The 12497-nt window shown below is 42.4% G+C and overlaps 1 protein-coding gene across 4 annotated transcripts; it reads left to right on the forward strand.

The window, feature by feature from the left end:
* Positions 1-391: 391 nt before the first annotated feature.
* On the forward strand, positions 392-11318 carry FAM76B (family with sequence similarity 76 member B). Of its 4 annotated transcripts, none has more exons than XM_085216340.1 (10): positions 392-735; positions 856-920; positions 1056-1110; positions 2632-2787; positions 3215-3411; positions 5312-5359; positions 5558-5638; positions 6316-6451; positions 8286-8387; positions 8943-11318. In XM_085216340.1, the coding sequence occupies exons 1-10, from the start codon at positions 640-642 to the stop codon at positions 9030-9032; spliced, it is 1026 nt and encodes a 341-aa protein (XP_085072466.1). In that variant the 5' UTR covers positions 392-639; the 3' UTR covers positions 9033-11318. The 4 variants fall into 4 exon arrangements, with proteins under 4 accessions (XP_085072466.1, XP_085072467.1, XP_085072469.1 ...); XM_085216341.1 differs by having other exon boundaries at positions 6319-6451; XM_085216343.1 differs by lacking the exon at positions 5558-5638 and having other exon boundaries at positions 6319-6451.
* Positions 11319-12497: the final 1179 nt, after the last annotated feature.

Raw genomic sequence — 12497 nt, forward strand, 5'->3', positions numbered from 1 at the left:
TCAGCCAACCGAAGGACACGAGGCAGTTGAGGGGGCGCGGCCTCTCTTCACCAATCGCGTGAGCCGAGAGAACGAAACCGGGCGGGGCGACCGGCCGCGGGATTTGTGTGCGGCACGAGAAGCTCTCTGCGCACGCGCGGCGGGCAGGTAGCGGAAGAGGACGATCTTTGTCAAAGTGAGCACCCTAAACGTCGGCCAATCAGAAAGCAAGAATCGTCCAGGCGGGACCAACCAGCGCCGCGAGCCGCGGGCCATCCAATCGGCGGGCAGCGCAGGGCGGCGCGTCCGCGTCCGGATTGGCGGCTCCGAGCGGCGCGGGGGCGGCGATTGGGCGGCGAGTTTTGAAGGCCGGTTTGGCGCGAGGCGGTGATTGGCTGCCGTGGGAGCTCCGAGCCCGGGTTGGAGGGAAGGGCGGGGGGCACGGGGTGACGCCGACACCGACACAAGGGGGAGGCGGCGCGGCGGCGGCGGCGGCGTACGGGGCCTAGGGCGGCGCGGGGCAGGCGGGAGCGCTCCCGGGCACGGCGGCGGGAGGGGAAGGGGGGGCGCGGGCGGCACCTCGGCTCCGGGCCTCGCCCCGCACCTCCCTCATCCCCTCCCTCGGGCCCGCCCGCGACCGCCCCGCCGGCAGCGGCGCGGATGGCGGCGGCGGCAGCCCCGGCTCTGTACGCCTGCACCAAGTGCAACCAGCGGTACCCGTTCGAGGAGCTCTCGCAGGGGCAGCAGCTGTGCAAGGTGCCGGGAGCGGCGGGAGGGGCGGGGGGCGGGCAGGCGGGCGGGCGGGCGAATCCGCGGCGGGAGGCGCCGCTGCACGAGGGGCGCCGCGGGCGGGACGTGACCGCTGTTCTTCCCCAGGAGTGCCGCATCGCCCATCCCATCGTCAAGTGCACCTACTGCCGCTCCGAGTTCCAGCAGGAGAGGTAGGGCGGCGGCCGGGCCCTCTGGGGCTGGAGGGTGGGCGCTGAGACCGGCTGCCCGCACGCCCGAACGCGGAGGCGGCGCTGCATTCGGGGGGTGCTGGCGCGGAGCCCCACTGACGTTGGTCTTGTCTTTAGCAAAACGAACACCATCTGCAAGAAGTGCGCCCAGAACGTGAAGCAGTTCGGAACGGTGAGCGGCATCGAGTGGCACTGCTGGCACCGGGAGCACGGGGAGGGGCGGGGGGGGTTGGGAAAGGCGGCAAGGAATTGGTTTTGGAAAGGTGTGGAGGGAGGTGGGTCTGACCCTCCGATCTGCCGTGCTGAGCTCGCATCTGTAGTGCTGCGTCCAGTTCTGGGCTCCCCAAATCGGGAAGCTGCTGGACGGAGTCCAGGGGGGGCTGCGAAGATGATGATGGGCCTGGAGCGTCTGTGTGAAGAAAGGCTGAGAGACCTGGGGCTGTTCTGCCTGGAGAAGAGAAGGCTGAGAGGGGATCTCATCACAGTTTATAAGTGTCTGAAGCGTGGCAGTCAAATGGATGGGGCCGGGTTCTTTTCAGTGATGTGCAGCGACAGGTGAAGGGGTAGTGGGCACAAACTGGTACACAGGAAGCTCCATGCAAGCACAAGGAACGTCTGCTCTTCTGTGAGTGTGACAGAGCACTGGAACAGGCTGCCCAGAGAGGCTGCAGAGCCTCTTTTTCTGGAGATAGTAAAAACACACCTGGATGCTTTCTTGTGCAGCCTTCTGTAGGGAACCTGCTTTAACAGGGGGGTTGGATTCAATGGTCTCTGGAGATCCCTTCCAACCTTTGTGATTCTATGATTTGAAGGTGAGAAAGGTTACTGATAGATTTCCTTCCTGGTTTCCAGTTTGTTTTGTTCTCTTTTAAGTCCCTTGTGGTTAAATGCAGTCTAACAGTCATTCATAACTGTAGTATAGTTAGAAAAAACAACGTTGATTCACTTCATGCGTGTAAAGAAAGTCTTTGCCTGTTCTCATGAACACACGCTGTCAGCAGAAGGGCCGTTAGCTGCCTGTGTTCTTTATGAGCGCTAAATGTGGGAATCTAGTCACACTGCATTGTGTAAGTCTGAAAATTGCTGTGTGTTAATCATTTTAAGCTACTAAGTAGGACAGATTTTGAGTGTTAGCTGTATTCGTGTTACTTTACGTTTCCTTGTTTTAAATGTCAGCTTCAGTTCTGTTAAAGAAGTTAAACTTTTTAATAGGTGAATGCACACACTGCATCTGTGTGCCCTGCAGACAGGAGTTCATGGAAGGTATCAGGATAATCTCATTTGTGACACAAAACCTCGTAGCTTCATCTACTTTAGATGAAATTCAGCTTATTGGAGAAACGTATCAGCTGTTGGCATGTAGGCAGGCATTTAGTGAATGTAAATGTAAACCAAACAAAGCACATTCTTTGAAAAGCTTGAAATGTAGCATGGTGAAGTACAGTGCAGATCCAACGTTTGTAACTGGGTTTTCATAGCAATTCCAGGGTGGTTTTTGATCTTTGAAGGAGTATCTTTGTAAAGAAATAAGTAAGTACTGGGGAGAGAGATGGCTGGAAAAAAGGTTTAAGATGCATCATACGAAGCCGCTGTGGTTTAGAAGCATCCTCATCCTGTGATTTGAGTTAACTGTGCTAATACTTCACATATTTCTATAATGAACTAACCTCCATTCAATTTGCCTGTTTTTCAGCCCAAGCCTTGTCAGTATTGTAATATTATTGCAGCATTTATTGGCACAAAATGTCAGCGCTGCACCAACTCAGAAAAGAAGTATGGCCCACCTCAAACATGTGAGCAGTGCAAACAGCAGTGTGCTTTTGATCGAAAAGAGGAGGGAAGAAGGAAGGTAAGCTTTGTTCCAGAGCTGTCATGGCTTAGGTTGACAACAGATGTTCCCATTTCATAAGAGACATCTTAATTATGTGTAATGGGTTGAGAGAGGTTACATGTTGTCTAAGCTGAGAATGATTTGCCCCCTAGAAAATGTATTAACCATATTAACCCTTCTGTGATGTAGAGTTTGTCCCATATTTGCTAAGACTGCCTTCTGGCATAATTCCCTATTACAAAAGAAGTGGAATAAGATTCACTTTACTGGAGGATAGCATGCATATCTTGTATATACTGTAGTGCTGTTTCATACTGAAAGGATGTTTGGATTTTTCCTAAAGATAACATGAGTTGAAATTTTTCTTTGTTTTTTGCAAGTATTAAAATATATCTAGTGCAAGTGTAATTGGGAGAAAAATCCCTTATGAATTATTTCCCAAAAGGTCGATGGAAAGTTGCTGTGTTGGCTCTGCACCCTGTCCTACAAGCGAGTGCTACAGAAGACAAAAGAACAGAGGAAGAGTCTAGGATCTTCGCATTCAAACTCCTCATCTTCATCTCTTACTGAGAAAGACCAGCACCATTCAAAACACCACCACCATCACCACCACCACCACCGTCACAGCAGTGGTCACCATAAGTAAGTATTTCAAGAAATGGAATGGTTGGAGGTACTTTTTTCCAATTGAGTGCTGTTAGAATTGAGGTGAAACGGAAGGAAATAAGAAAGGCTGTCTAACATATGTCATCGGAAGTAGGAGCAGAATGTTTTTCTCCAATTGTCTGTAGAAATCTTTGTATTCCAACAGTTTGGATGAAGAGAGGACAGGGAGATGCAGAAATTCTCAGCAACCGTGAAATTGCTTGATGTTAAAATTGGTAACATAGAAAAGATACCCATAGGATGGCCACAGAAAAAGAAGTTACTTAGGGATAAACATGGATTTCTAAACAGTAATTACTGTGTGCCAACTGCTATTTTGCATGCATTTACCATAGGCTAAAAGGTGTGTGTTAGCAGATTAACATTAGAGTAACTGCTTCGCTCAAAATCCCCACCCTAACTTACTTAACTGTGCCTTGTTTGTGTGCACGTAGTTGTGAAATGGTGAAGCAGAAGAAAAGGTATGAGACCACCATCAGTCTAGGACCAGTCTGCACCTCTTTGCTAGTGATAATCAAATCCAGCAGGATTTCATTATGCAGGCATAGGAAAATAGCACTCAGTTCAGTTGCTGACACAGAGAACGTCTCACATAGTTCTTCCCATCTCCTGCAACATTTTTCTGCACGCCATCTCTGGCTGTGGTAGAAGCAGCATACAACCTTTAATTTAGACACCCAGCTTATCAAATCACAAATCCCAAGATTGATTTGTTTCTTATGCTATGGTAATAGTGGCCATGATTTTTATTTTCATTGATAGGCTTTGGGCAAACTTTAGAACTGCTTGATTTATTTTTATGTTGGATAACAGCTAGTATGGCTGCAGTGGTGATGACCCCATCACAAGAACAAACTTTCTTTCTAAGCTTTGCTTTTCCTTTTTGACTGAAATTTCTTTAGCTTGGCTTAAAGAGAGAAGCAAAATAAACTGCAGTGGTATTGAGAAATGTCAATATGCTCAGTTAAAAAGAAAAATCTAGATTTCTTTAGAAACTTGAAAATTCTTCTTTTCCTTCAGAGAATCACTGTATTGTTCTCTCTATTCTGTGAAAGTCAAGTTGCAGCAAGCTAAACCTAATGTAATGCATGAGGTATAGTAAGAGTTTTATAAAGTTAGCTCTTTATTGTAGTATGGAGCTTCTAATGTTCTCAAGAGTTAACAAAATGAGCATATCACTATACAGGTCGTAATGTTGCTTGTTTGGCACCTTTTTTCTGTAGGCTGCCCTGGGTCCATTGCTTCTGGTCCAATAAATAAGACTTTTCCTATCCGTTTCAGTTATTGTTGAGGTGAGAGAATAATACAAGGTAGAAATGAAAAATCATTGAAGTATTTGATTCAACGTGGTCTTCTCAGTTTTACTGTTCTTCTGTCAGTGGCATTCAGTGAAGTTACTTTTGAAATGATTGAAGACAGACGTTTAGATTTGAAAGACAGATGTTTTCAGGGATCTAAAACTGAAGGCTGCTCATATGCTATCACATAAGCACCATTTTAGGCTATGCTCACTTTAGAGTATTGGAATTCCGAAACAGACTGCTGTTGTAGACCAGCTTGCTGAGCACAAGATTAGCCATAGGATGTGCACAGAAATTGGGAAATACAAGGAAAAGAGATTTAACCATCAGTCATGAAATCTTGCACGTTGTAATAATGTAAATATTTAGACCAAAAAAAAATTTAGCATCTTGACATTATAAAGAGGGGTCATGAATGGGACAGGTAATGCTGTCCAGCTGAATATTTAAAATAGGTAATTTTTTTTTTTTTTTAAAGGATGGGGGTGATTTTTGTTAAGTACAGATATGATTCATATAAACTTAGAAATAATGGTACTTTTGGTCAGTTACCAAGTATGTTTTGTTTATTTCAGAATCAGCAGTCTGAGTCCAGAACAAGATCAGGGACTATGGAAACAGAGGTAAATATGATATTATTTGTTAATTTCTTCTTAATTTATCTTGGCATTTTTACTTAAAGCACTTTTTTTTTCTTGCTTTTCTGGCTAGTCTCTAGCACTACAGCAAGGAGCATGAGTTAGTGATATTACATGTACCAAATGGTGAATTAGAGGGTTATGTAGCACGAGGCTTTAGGTTTACATTTTGTTTGATTTCAGCCATAAATCCTCTGCAGCTATTCAGAATGAAACTCCAAAGAAAAAACCCAAACTGGAATCCAAGCCATCAAATGGAGATAGGTAAAGTTACATTTTTGTAAAGCTGAGGCGTTTCAACCAAATAAAGCACTGATTTGTTGCCAGCTGCTTCCTTCTTTTTTTTTTTTTTTTTTTTTTGTCTGAAGAGTGAGGGAGGTGCAACTTGTCCAGCCACACAGATTACTGGGTGGCATCTGAGTGCTGTCTATTACTCTGTCAGAAAACTGGCACTGCCTTCCTACTTTTAAGCTGCTTGGGACGACATTAAATAAAGGTGAAATAATGAGGCATTGGTTACCAATGAAATGGTATTGTTACCATACCAGTGGCATTCCCTGACCTTTTTTGAATTAGATGCAGGGTTGAACCTGTTGCTTAATGCTGAGCTAGTATCCAGAGAAGCCTTTTGGGCCTTAAGGCGTTAGACCGAATTGTTATTCTGTTTCTGACCAAACAGTTGGGATAGATGTAAAAGGGGCTGCTTCAGTCAAAAGGTATTTCTCCCCCTCAGAGCTAATACTGAATTATATTTCTGCAGGTGTATGTAATGTGTGCCATTAGTAAGGTAATTTGCCAGTTGCATCCAATTCTGTCAGGTACATACTTTTTTTGCATCAGTTCTTAAGGATGTTTGTAGATTTATTAATTGTCCAATTTGAACTTTGAAAAAATGTACTGCTTCTTTTTTCTATTGATGTTATAATTTTTCCTGTTTTTAGTAGCTCTATAAATCAGTCAGCAGACAGTGGGGGAACTGACAACTTTGTCCTCATAAGCCAGCTGAAAGAAGAAGTAATGTCACTTAAACGCCTTCTACAGCAAAGAGATCAGACTATCCTGGAGAAAGATAAAAAGGTAAAAATTGCATCTGCTTAAGAGGACTGCATCACTCTGTTGTCTGTTTTGTACACTCCTACTCGTGTGAGAAAACAAAAATTAGTTGCAGGTTTTTTTATATAGTAGCTAATCAGATCAAGGACAAGTCTGGGACTTCTGTCTCATGAATTCCTCTTTGACTCGGAGCCAAATTATATTAATCTTACCTAAACTGCCAGACAGTGGTTTGTGTGTTTTACATGTTTGAAATTGAATCATAGCAGAGGTCACAAATTGTCTGTGTAGGTTGATGGGCACACGAGATAAGAGGAGGAATACGAGTAGTAAGTATTTCAAGTTTAGCATAACTTTAGTTTTAAATTAAATCTACTATGGCCATAATTCATGAGATGATATACAAATTTACATGTACATTTACAGTTTATGTAAAGTAAGTGTTTGGATTTTAAAATACTGGTAGTATCTGCGTTGTGCAGGTTATCAAGTCTTGGTCTGTGGTTGATGATGTGGATAAGCTTGATGATGCTTGATGATAAGCTTGGATTAGGTGCCTGGCAGTCAGGAAAAGTTAAGTGAAATATAGTTAGGCTCAAATGACTGCAGTCAAAACTCATAAAAGAGATTCAGCTTTCAAAAACAAAAAAATAGTACTGTGATTATCCTTTATTAGAGCTTATTTCTTTGCCATCTGATTAATTAGAATCATAAATGGCCTGGGTTGAAAAGGATCTCAAAGATCATCCAGTTTCAACCCCCTGCTATGTGCAGGGTCGCCAACCACCAGAGCAGGCTGCCCAGAGCCACATCCAGCCTGGCCTTGAATGCCTCCAGGGATGGGGCATCCACAGCCTCCTTGGGCAACCTGTTCCAGTGTGTCACCATCCTCTGTGTGAAAAACTTCCTCCTAATATCTAACCTAAACCTCCCCTGTCTCAGTTTAAAACCATTCCCCTTGTCCTATCACTATCCACCCTCTTAAACAGCTGTTTCTCCTCCTGTTTATACACTCCCTTCAAGTACTGGAAGGCCACAATGAGGTCTCCTTGGAGCCTTCCCTTCTCCAAGCTAAACAAGCCCAGTTCTCTCAACCTTTCTTCATAACCAGATGCTGTTAAGACAGTAACAGTGGTTCTAGATTATTCAATGTTGAGGAGGTTACAGTATTGTGTTAAAAATAACTTACATTTGTAATATTTTTCAATTAAAAGTTGGTTATAGGTATGCATGGTGGTTTATCAAAAGTTTAATGGTTAAGACCAGATCACTGATCCTGGAAGAAAATCATTTCCAGTTTTAAACTATCTGCAGTACCTGCATTTCTACACTTAAATCTATTGTGTGAGAGATATTGAAACTCTTCATTTTGTATTGCTCTTACAACATGCCTCATGTTACCGCTGTTGGAAATACTTGCAATTTCAAACCTTTAAGTGCTTAATGTGAAAGAGCTGGGTAGCCTGTCATGAAGGGCATAGGTAGTTTCTTCAGAGGAAGAGCATTAAGCCCTTACCTCTCTCTTATAAAATCTTTAGAAGGTGATGAGTCAGGAGGAAATGCATTACCTATTTTTCAATTTCATCTATTGGATAAAGCTATCAAAAACTTTGGGTAAGTAAATGTCATCAACCTTCTGTATAGTGGCTTTTTTATGCTGTTTCCATAGGGAGAGCATCTAATAGTGTTAATTCCCCGTTGCTAAAAATGACATAATCATGAGACATACCTGGAGATTACAGTAATAAATAAATACTTTAGTTCCTGAGATTCCAAAAGCTTCCATAAAGATTTCACAGGCTGATTAGAAGACATACTGCAGCAGTCCAAGGAATCTTCATGGAATTTATATTTTCAGTTGACAGAACTGAAAGCAGACTTCCAGTATCAGGAATCAAACTTGAGGACAAAGATGAATAGCATGGAGAAAGCTCACAAAGAAACTGTGGAACAGTTGCAGGTAAGTGCCTGCTTATTGGTGCTAGAGAAGGGCTTGAAAAGGAATTTTTTTTCTGTTCTCTGGTATTTCATCAGTTGTGAGTGAGCTGCTGGTCTGATTTAACAATTGAGTGTAACACAGCCAACTGTTAAGTATATTGGGTTAAACCACATGCCTACTGTTAAGCAGGAAAAAGTCCTCAAAGAGTTGTATTATTAACCACAGAACGAAGAGCAGTGCAGTGCAGTGACTCCAGTCCTGACTTCTGCTGTTCAGGAAATGCTCTGGTATTAAATGTGGAGGTTGGTGGCCCTGCATGTAGCAGGGGGGTTGGAGATTCATGATCCTTGAGATCCCTTCCAACCCGGGCCATTCTGTGATTCTGTGAAATGTGGTTCCGTTTTCTTGGAAGGTGGAATATACATATTGAGGCTCTGAAAACAATCATTGTCTTTGAGCTTTCTCAACATACACATTTGGAAAATCTGTTTCCTAAATACAGTGAGGAGTTAGCGTGTTACAATACGATCTGAGACTTCCCACTGATTGATAACCCTTTTTTTGTCTGTATTGCAGGCCAAAAACAGAGAGCTGCTCAAGCAGGTCGCAGCACTGTCAAAGGGTAAAAAGTTTGATAAAAGTGGCAGTATACTGACGTCTCCTTGAGGAGGTGGTGATTCATGGATCTGCTCAATGGAAGTTGAGTAATTCTGCGAAGCCCTTAAAATCCTGTGTAGTGGAAGAACTATTTTTGCACACCAGATGAGTTGGCATGTTTCCTACACGTTTTTATAATTAATGTGCAGCTTTTTTTAGTTACCGTTTCGATAGAACACTTCAACTGGCTTGAAGAATGTTTTTTATTTTTTTTTATATTGGAAACTTTTTGCCAGCAATAGTATTAAAAAATTGTGTAGAGAACGTAGCGGTGTTCTCTCTAAAAGGACAACATGCAATAACAAACTAGGTGTACTTTTTACAAAGCAGCTACGGATGTTTTTAAGCTATTGTGATGTCAGCCAAATGTTTATGAGTCTCCAGTTACATTGAATGCTGGTTTCTGGCAACTGTTCTTTTACTTTGTATCAAAAAATAAATTTAGGGCGGAAATCATGGTGCTCAAGTGAAACTAAAAAAAGGCTTATATGTATTTGTAAATACAACTGTAACGGTTATATTCTTAGTTAAACAGTTAAATAGTGTTTTACATTCTTGTGATAGGGATTTACAGAAAGATTATCTATTGTACAGTAACAGAGGCAGTGTGGTTTTTGTAAGATTTACTGTAGATTTTTCTTGCAAGTGCCTTTCTCCAACTGTTTATTTATAGGAATGTTGGTATTTTGTACATAAGGTTTTTATGTTTTAAAATCATGTTTAATAAATGTTTTATGTAAATATAAATGTGTGTACAGAGGAATCGGAATCAAAGATCAAAGTGCAGTGCTTGGAGCAGCAGTAAAACTAGCTCATAGACAGGCAATGAGTCTTGGCTTTAGATAACCTTTGTAGCTTGTCTGTGAGGTGTAGAGTTTTGGTAGTGCTGCTCGTGCCAAACACTTCCCAAACAAAAAAAAGAAATGCTTTTTGGCCACACTGAAGTTTAGTGGTTTGTTTATATATTTTTCCATTTGACATGGTGCTGATTTTAAGTCCTTAGCAGATGTTGTACCCCCTATGTTGCAACCTTAATTAGTGAGACACACTCAAAAAGTAAATATACGTATGTGCATTCACCATTGTCTGATTTAATTAGTTACTTAGTTGTCACTTTTGATTACTCTTAATGAATTGCAAGGTTCTCATCCCCTGATAAAGATGCACAGCGTGCAAAGAGTAGCCAAAACGAATGGTCTTGAAGTTAAGGGAGTGGGTATGGTGTCAGAAGGAGGGTTTGGGGTAGAGTTTGGTTCTAAATGACATCAGTTTAGGTTTAGCTTTGCTCCTAATGGACATCAGTCACGTTCAGGAATTTCTATTCAACATAGGCTAGTATGCCTCACTGTCTCTGGTCAGGAAGGTGAGCTACAGCTCAGCATAAAGTGCAGTAGGCTTAGGTGAGTGAAGGCTTACTTCAGCTCTGGGTAAGGATTGGTAACAGGGTAACTGTATTCCAGTAGGCTTCATTGTGTACAATAGGCTATGGGCCTCCAAATAAATGAACCAAAATGTAACCTTACTTGGCTGTCCACCTGCCTGCCGAGCTGTGAATACCTCTCAGTCATTCAAACAAGTTCCAGCAGTGACAGACTACTGAATAATTTGAAAAATCGTGCTAGCTTGTTTCATATGGTATATGTGTGTTTTTATACATTTATACATTGATATCAACTTTGTATGTCTAGAAATGCTCCTTCATTAAAATTGTTAAACTAGGGTAGATAATTCTGCTATCTTTTTGGGATATTATCTTTTTTCCTTTGTAAGATACAAATTTATGGCTTTCACTAATTCAGAGTAATATTTTGATACTGTTGTGTTTTGTTGTTTTTTTTTTTTCCCCACTTGAATGGTGACCCATATTCAGTGAAATTGGTTTTAAAACACAACCACATAGCAGTTCTAAAAAAGCTCCAAACTGCCCACTGAATCCCAGTTCTGAACATCCTGTCCTGAAGCTGTGGATTATTGACAGAATAAACTGATGTTGTTTAAACATGTAGATCTGCAAGGAGATTGTTGTAACATATTATGGTTTTCAGCCTGTTCCCAGATGTTGATTAGCACTGACCAGTAATGGCCATTTTGGATCAAACTCTTGATTCTTTCAAGCCTGCAAATATTGCAGCCCCCTCTTAGATGCTACATCTGAATACATGCTCTGCAGTGAAGCTATTCAGCTGTCCTCATGTATAGACCATGAAAACACTGTACTGGCACACATCTGACTGCTGACATTTTGTACCTTTTCTAAATCTAATGTTTCACAATAAAATCTTGTCAAAACAAGAATTTGTCCTCTTAAAATTACTCTTAAATCTGCATTTCTCATGTCTTAAATTCAGTTTAAAAAAAGAATTTAAGTGCTATCTTGTGGAATTTAACAGTTTTTTAAAATGGGTTTTCTATCTTAAAATGAGGAGGTAAGATGAGCACTTGTGTTCAGTAGTGTCTGAGTTTCTGACTTTGTTAACTGTAAGGTTGTTCTTTCTCTACGTGCATACAAGTTAGGTGATTCTGAGACTGGAAGTGAAGAGTTTCTGCATCCATTTCAAGAAGTGAGGCACCAATAATAACGTGCTGCACTCTGCATTGGTAAATCCTGGTCTTTGGATTTTGTGTGCTGCAATTCATGGAGCTTGTTCTTGGTTTTCTCTCAGAAGCATAGAATCCTTTGAGTTGGAATGGTCCTCTGAGGGCCATCTAGTCCAACTGCCCTGCAATGCACAGGGACACCACAACTAGATCAGGTTGCCCAGGGCCTGATCCAGCCTCGCCTTGAAAGCCTCCAGGAATGGAGCATCAACCACATCACTGGGCAGCCTGTTGCAGTGCCTCACCACCCTCACTGTAAAGATTTTGTCTTTATATCTAACCTAAATCTACCCTCCCTGAGCTCGAAGCCATTTCCCCTTCTTCTGTCACCGCGGGCGTGGTGATGTGCAATTCCTCATAGAAAAGGTAAAATGACTTCTGTTGTCTCACACAGAAGTAGGGGGAACCTGGCAAGGGCCTCATTGGGGTAGGAGGCAGAGAGGATTGATGTGTTCCTGCAAAAAGAAGCAGAGAGCGATAAGGGCAAACGGTAGGAGATACCTCTGAGGTGTTACCCGTTTAAGTGCTGTGCTGAACGAGGGGTAGTTTTCTTCAAGCCACGTGTTACCTGTGTGTGCTAAAATGGCAGTTCCTTAAGGTAAAATGTGCTACTTACGGCGTTTTGTTTTTGTTCTTCTTACCATGGTAGGAGAATAAAATTCAAGAATTAAGCAGAAGAAATGAGCTTGAAATAGAAAGATGTATGATGTAGAACACGTAGGAAGTTAACTGGTACTGTTCAGGTCTAGAAAAAATAGGTGAAACAGTAACAGAGTACTGTCAGAAACATGGAGGTTTGGCACTGAGGGATGTGGCTCAGTGGGCACCATGGGGTTGGGTTGGCAGCTGGACTGGAGGACCTGAGAGGTCTTTTCC

This window comes from Meleagris gallopavo, chromosome 1 (assembly GCF_905368555.1).
Source record: "Meleagris gallopavo chromosome 1, MGAL_WU_HG_1.1, whole genome shotgun sequence".
In the NCBI taxonomy this organism is placed as follows: domain Eukaryota; kingdom Metazoa; phylum Chordata; class Aves; order Galliformes; family Phasianidae; genus Meleagris; species Meleagris gallopavo.

What these genes read in the sequence shown, in the direction of transcription:
- FAM76B (XM_085216340.1), top strand. Translation starts at nt 640, where the DNA reads ATGGCGGCGGCGGCAGCCCCGGCTCTGTACGCCTGCACCAAGTGCAAC. An exon ending in AAGCCATCAAATGGAGATAG is followed by an intron (nt 5,639 to 6,315) that starts GTAAAGTTACAT and finishes TCCTGTTTTTAG; the next exon opens with TAGCTCTATAAATCAGTCAG. An exon ending in AAACTGTGGAACAGTTGCAG is followed by an intron (nt 8,388 to 8,942) that starts GTAAGTGCCTGC and finishes TCTGTATTGCAG; the next exon opens with GCCAAAAACAGAGAGCTGCT.